Here is a 7,152-nt window from a genome sequence, read left to right on the forward strand (position 1 = left end):
TTGTATATAAATTATTTTTTAGACGAATTATAGAAAATTTTGATGAATTATATCCGAATTATCTTATATTAGTGTTTTCTTTTTATGAATTGTAATTGCTTTTTGGACGAATTAGGGTTAGGGTTAGAGTTTATTTGACATAATTAATTATTATTTAAAAAACAGTTAATCTTCATATATATTGATGTAAGAAACATTCCTTATATTATACATAATTAGTGGTTGCTATTAATATGTAATATTTATTTTTATTACCTAATAAAATACATTTATATCATTGATTCACCCCTTAAAATGAAAGAGGAAATAGAAATGGCAAAATTGGTAATACAATGTTTTGATTTGGCAAGATATATTATGTGGAATCGAAAATAAATTAATATTTTAATTAACTTACATGGCATATATAACACATAAGATTAAGACCACCAATTTTAGGCCTTATTAAGGCCCTCTAGCACTACCCTATTTTTAACTTAAAACATATAAAAATCAATAACAACACTCTGAATTTTGAAAAAAAAATAAAAATAAAAATTCAGTATGGAGCTAATAAGTAAATTTCTTCTATTGATAAGGGCAAACCCGTCTATTACTGACACCCATAAGCCATGTTGTTCCACAAAACAATCAGTTGCCAGCAATAGATCGAAACCCTCTCATCATCTCGATCGATATATCAAACAAGCTCTGCATCGATCCTACTCATAATCCTTGTGAAAAACTTGGCCAACAACAAGTATATAACTAAAACATAAGATCATAACCCTGACAATAAAACAAGCAGTATATGTAATAGTAATGGTTTTTAACCATATATAGTTGTGTTCATGCCTGTCTATCCAAGTTCAAACGTCAAAGCTTGACATGAGACAAGGAAGATTTACCATCCAAGCCTTTCTGGCTGTGGTATGCAACATAGTCCCTCACAGTGGTCTCCCTGTACTTTGGAGGATTGTCTTCTGATAATAACTCCTTGATTGGTCCATAAAGCTTTGTTGATGGCGGCATTCCTGTGCAAAAAAAGCTCGCAACCGATATCCTTGGACCTCTATGGTTTGCCAGTACCCTGTGCTCTACACTCTTAAATCTGTCATTTGGTAAGCTGCATATATATAACTGTAAAATATCGAATTTTTTGATCAATAAAACAGAAAAATCAAAATAAGGGAGTTCAAGATATTATCACTATTAGATTGTCGAAAAGGTAAAGAAGAATGTGACTGCTGCTTGCCTGAAGAAGATTTCCAATGTTGACCACTAGAGCCCCAGTCACAGGAGGAACATGAATCCACTTGTTCTGATGAAGGACCTGTAGACCACCGATATGATCTTGTCATCTTGCAGAAGGACAGTGATGAAGCCCCTAAGCCAAACAATTACTCATAATGTGAAAGCTAGCTAGAGCTAAAGATGAAGCTTTACCTGCATACTGACGGTAATTCTTCTGGTTTGGGTGGATTAGGAGCCATGAAACAGCCAAGTGTGTCTCTCCAGTCAGTAGATATGAAGCTTGGTACAAATCATAATTAGAATGATAATACACTTTCTTCCCGGGAGTCCTTGTATAGAACTCTTTCTTGAGCTCATTATCCTGCTCGTGGAACTCGCGTATCCCTCGAATCACCTCATCCAAAACATTTACAGGAATTCCATGATTCAGGACCTGAAAGAAACCTCATTTCTCACACGCATGTCGAACTTTCTCCATGACCTCAGATCGTAAAGCTGAGTCTGCATGGATTGTGCCACCTTGAAGATCGATGATTGGAATGCTGAACTGGGCAGCATCATCACCTCCCTCCCTCTGATCAACAGTACTTGGTGGTGATCTGGAGTGGAAAATGCGAGGGATTGTTGTGACTCCTGTATCGACTAGTCCTTCCACACCGGCTTTCGTATCATCAAATGCTTTCAGTTCACTGGTGCGGTCACTTGTGTCCACCATTTTCTTCTGGTTTGCAAGTTCACAATAATTAGTGGTATTGCAAGGCTCGGAGCAGAAGACAAAAACCTAGTTATTCAGTGCACCCAACATCTCCACCGTCTGTTTGAGCACGTGGACTTGGGCCGTTAGTTGGGCGTTTGCGGTCTGTTAGGTAGGCGAGTGATGGGCGATTAAGGGCAGAGTGGGCAAAGGTAAGTTGATCCGCTCATGTGTTGTCTTACTTCGAAACTCAACTTTATATGGAAGACTGGAAGAGGCTACATCGCAGGCCCTTATTTTCTTCTTCCGTTGCACCTTACCAGTCTCTGCTGGTCCAGAACCGCTAGGAGATGGTCAACCACCACAGCCTCCACGACGCGGCGGAGGAAGCCGACGCTCTCCGTCGAGCTGAACAAGAATGAAGAGGCCGAGAATGTTAATGTGGAGAGGTCCAACGGATATGTGAAGCTTCTGCTACCAACGCCGCCGCTCGGCCTCGGAGTTCTTACTGTTACCTTTCTCAGAAGATACAGAAATCGATTGCACAGGGAGTCCTATATTGTTTCTCTGTGTTCAAGTTTACTTTTGCTCATGGGAAGCATTAGCTTTGAATCAGATTTGGTTATCAATTTTGTTTGCCGCTCTTCCAGTGTTTGTTTACTTTTGATCCATGGAATCCTTTGAGTTTAAAATTGGGGGAGATTTGGACTGCAATTGCATGAGCTTTGATTCATTGTAACGAGTGTAACCCTTAGTTTATAGAGTTCATTTAGACTGGGTATATAAGCAATGCACATAACCTGTTTGTGAAAATGCCAGAATGAGATTGGTAATGATACTACCAGTAAATATATTCTTAGAACATTGCATCTTCTAATACAGTGTTGATTTGTGAAAGCATGTAGTTTAACTGGCATAGTTAAGCTTTACACACAAGTAATGCACATGAACTGATTTGTGAAAATGCAAAAGTGAGGTGTGTGATGATTCTTTCTAAAACATTGGAGCTCCTTCTGATGAGTGTGTGTGGTGCAGCAAAAGGTGTAGATATCTCAAATTTTTTCCATCAGATGGTAATTTTTATTTTCACAAATTTTTTAACTAAAACGGTATAACTTATTTAGTAGGTTAATTAAAAACGTATATCATTGTGAACCAATTATAATGAGAAGGCAAAATTTAAAAAATCTTGTGAAATAGGATTTGACCGGAATAGTGAAATACGGCCAGGGTCGAAAAATCAAAAGTTTCCGGTAACGTATGGTTCTTGATAAAATTGGTCAATCCTTGTTACGCTTAACAAAAAAATTTAACTAAATCTCATATATACGAGTTTTAGGTTCGAAAACAGGGAAAAAGAGGGTTTCGCACGATGCCGATCCACAGTGTTTCGTGTAAAAAGAAGGTTCAACTAAGTTTGACCGATTCGATGGGTGGCCTAACGTATTCGAACGAGGTGGATTTTTTACAGTAGACCTGTTTAATTACCATGACTATTATTTTCACATATTTATGACTTCAGAGAGTCACGTGCCTAGCTACTAAAACGGTATAACTTATTTAGTAGGTTATATGCAGATAGTTTAGTAGGTACAACTTTGTGAACCAACTATACAGAGAAAACAAAATTTTCAAAAATCTTGTTAAATAAGATGTGAACGGAATAATGAAATACAGCTATGATTGAAAAATCACGTACTTCGGGTAACATCTGGATCCGGATAGAAGCGGTCAACCCTTTTTATGCTCAATATACCTATAGGGAGCCCTATCGTCGGGACGTAAACGTCTCCAAATTTTTACATGGGTGGTTACGTCCTATCTATGTGAGAGTTTAACGTGTGGAAGGATTGACCAAACTAGGTCACAGAGAGGCAGGTAAGAGCATTTACGTGTGATAAGTGACAATGAATTAGGATTGACCACTTCGATTGAGTCCCGAACGTTGCCGAATACAGTTGAATTTAATACCATACCCATATTTCACTATAATGATCACATCAGACGATTGAATTTTCATTATGTGAATTTTAATTATTGGAATTGTAACGTGCCTACTAATGTAGCATAAATTATTTAGTAGGTTATATCCTACTGTATAACTTTGTGAACCAACTATACAGAAAAAATAAAATTTTCAAAAATCTTGTGAAATAAGATGTGAACGGAATAATTAAATACGGCTATGGTTGAAAAAATCATGTACTTCGGGTAACGTCTGGGTCCCGATAGAAGCGGTCAACCCTTTTTACACTTAATATACCCAATGGGGAGTCCTGTCGTCGGGACGTAAACGTCTCCAAATTTTTACATGGGTGGTTACGTCCCATCTATGTGAGAGTTTAACATGTGGAAAAAATGACCAAACTAGGTCACAGAGAGGCAGGTAAGAGCGTTTCCGTGTGATAAGTGACGATAGATTAGGGTTGACCGCTTCAATCGAGCCCCGAATGTTGCCGAATACAATTGAATTTAATACCATAGCCATGTTTCACTATAATGATCACATCAGACGGTCGAATTTTCCTTCTGTGAATTTTATAATCATTGGAATTGCAACGTGCCAACTAATATGACATAACTTGTTTAGTATGTTATATACAAGTGTATAACTTTGTAAACCAACTATACAGAGAAAGCAAAATTTTCAAAAATCTTGTGAAATAAGATATGAACAGAATAATTAAATACGGCTATGGTTGAAAAATCAAGTACTTCGGGTAAAGTCTGGGTCTCGATAGAAGCGGTCAACTCTTTTTACGTTTAATATACCCTGTGGGGAGCCCTATCGTCAAGACGTAAACGTCTCCAAATTTTTACATGGGTGGTTACGTCTCATCTATGTGAGAGTTTAACTTGTGGAAGGATAAACCAAACTAGGTCACAGAGAGGCAGGTAAGAGCATTTCCGTGTGATAAGTGACGATAGATTACCGCTTCGATCGAGCACCGAATGTTGCCGAATACAATTGAATTTAATACCATAGCCTTGTTTCATTATAATGATCACATTAGATAGTCGAATTTTTATTTTATGAATTTTTGTTATTGGAATTGTAATGTGCCTACGAATGTGGTATATATTTTTCTTTCCTTTTATTATCGAGTAATTTGTCATTACACAAAAGTTTTTCCTTTCCTTTTTACTAGCATTTTATCTTTAGATAAGCACAATCAACCACCCTATGTGGACTAAGTCATCGTCCTCATCATCCAATTGCATACAAAACACACCAGAACACAAATGAAGACCATTTTTAGGGATTGCTGGCGTATCGCGATTGGGGTCGATACCCAATTTCCAGTTGCTCTGCCATTTGCGAGGCTGATATGCAAGGAATTAAAGGATTTGGTACAGATGAATTGCTTGAAATCGGAGAGCTCGAGCTTCTTCACTATTTCGAAGAGATCGACGTGTATGGATGTCGTAATCGTTGAAGACGAAGGAGAATCAGAATGTTTGGATGGGTCGAGTCGAATATGACCAATGAAGTCGGGTGCGCTGAATAGACTCTCAAAACAATCTTTCTCATTGGTCAGTGGTACTCTAAACTTGACTATCTTTAATGTAATCACACATAGTTGGGACAATTAAAACCACTCATCTCGGGAAGGTAAAAGACAAAAACATAGACAAACAAATTGTTCTAACTCTAAAACAATCTATGTGGAGGTTATTCGCTCAATTCAATTCGTGAGTTCTAGATGAGTACGTAGATGTCCTCGAGATAAACTTAGTTGATGACACTATGATAGCATGGGAGTTTTTTCCAGCTACAAGTGCTACTCTTGTTTCCTCCCGATTATGGCCATTACTAACTCTTCTCCTAGTCGGTTTATTGAATTTTTTGGTTTTTTGTTTTTATATAAGTGAACAAATTTGGAGGTCTCATACTCTCAATAACCGATCTTTGAAGAAGGTAGGTTTTAGAAGTGTATTAGAAGTGTAAAGTGTTGAATGAGTATCCAATGCATTAGGAGCCACTTTGAGTGAAATTTTGCTTGTGGAAAGGCATGTCGCGATTCTTTCCCTACTAGATCTAATCTGGTTGAGAATGTGGATATGGAATAAGGACAAAAAATCATGTCCACCAAATTTAAATTTTTCAATAATTTAAAAAAAACGAAAAAGAAAAAAAACTAATAGAAACCCTATCATCATCTCCATCGATATATCAAACAAGCTCTCCATCATCCTTATAATCCTTGTGAAACACTTTGCCAACAACGAGTATATATTTTTTATTTTCTTTTTTTGAAAAGAGGGTAATCAGCCCCTTATTTTATTAAAAATTATAAAGGTAGTACGAACAAGGAGGGGGACAACAAGTATATAACTAAAACATAAGATCGTAGCCCTGACAATAATATATTTTTTTTGAAAGTAAAGCCCTGGCAATAATTAAAACAAGCAATATATGTAATAGTAATGGTTTTTATTTTTAACTATATAGTTGTGTGTTCATGCCTGTCTTTCCAAGTTCAACCGTCAAAGCTCGACATGAGACAAGGAAGGTTTACCATCCAAGCCTCTCAGGCGGTGGTGTGCACTATAGTCCCTCACAGTGGTCTCCCTGTACTTTGGAGGATTGTCTTCTGATAATAACTCCTTGATAGGTCCATAAAGCTTTGTTGATGGCAGCATTCCTGTGCAAAAAAAACTCGCAACCGATATCCTTGGACCTCTATGGTTTGCCAGTACCCTGTGCTCTACACTCTTGAATCTGTCATTTGATATAAGCTGCATGTAACCGCAAAAGATCGAATTTTATGATCAATAAAACAGAAAAATCAAAATAAGAGAGTCAAGATATTGTCACTATTAGATTGTCCAAAAGGTAAAGAAGAATGTGACTGCTACTTGCCTGAAGAAGATCTCCAATGTTGACCACTAGAGCCCCAGTCACAGGACGAACATGAGTCCACTTGTTCTGATGAAGGACCTGTAGACCACCCATATGATCTTGCAGAAGGACAGTGATGAAGCTGCCGTCAGCATGCTTGGTTGTTCCCATAGTTAATTCGGGTTGTGGACAAGCAGGATAGTAATGGCATATAACCTGATGTCCCTCACCACAATCTATGTCATTCAAGTGACTTGGCTCGAGTCCAAGAGCTTCGGACAACAACTCGTACAGTCTCTTCCCCAACTTCATAACTTCCTTCGAGTACTCAGCAATTTCATCCCTATAAAGTTAATTCTCAAAATAATTAAAATGATCAAAC

General features: G+C 37.5%; 1 protein-coding gene and 1 pseudogene across 1 annotated transcript; both read right to left on the bottom strand.

Annotated features, from left to right (window-relative positions):
- Positions 1–855: 855 nt before the first annotated feature.
- Positions 856–1,948, bottom strand: LOC101295426 (annotated as a pseudogene).
- Positions 1,949–6,415: 4,467 nt separating this feature from the next.
- On the bottom strand, positions 6,416–6,941 carry LOC101295721 (1-aminocyclopropane-1-carboxylate oxidase homolog 12-like). The gene is made up of 2 exons (XM_004301133.1): positions 6,792–6,941; positions 6,416–6,667 (listed from the first exon to the last, which is right to left on the bottom strand). Exons 1-2 carry the CDS (start codon positions 6,939–6,941, stop codon positions 6,416–6,418), a joined length of 402 nt encoding a protein of 133 aa, XP_004301181.1.
- Between the last annotated feature and the right edge of the window lie 211 nt (positions 6,942–7,152).

This window comes from Fragaria vesca, linkage group LG5 (genome assembly GCF_000184155.1).
Source record: "Fragaria vesca subsp. vesca linkage group LG5, FraVesHawaii_1.0, whole genome shotgun sequence".
Lineage (NCBI taxonomy): Eukaryota > Viridiplantae > Streptophyta > Magnoliopsida > Rosales > Rosaceae > Fragaria > Fragaria vesca.

Excerpts from the sequence above, each read along its gene's own strand:
- LOC101295721 (XM_004301133.1), bottom strand. The coding sequence starts at position 6,941 with ATGGGAACAACCAAGCATGCTGACGGCAGCTTCATCACTGTCCTTCTG. Across the intron at positions 6,668-6,791 it reads ACATTGGAGATCTTCTTCAG|CTTATATCAAATGACAGATT; the intron begins GCAAGTAGCAGT and ends GGTTACATGCAG.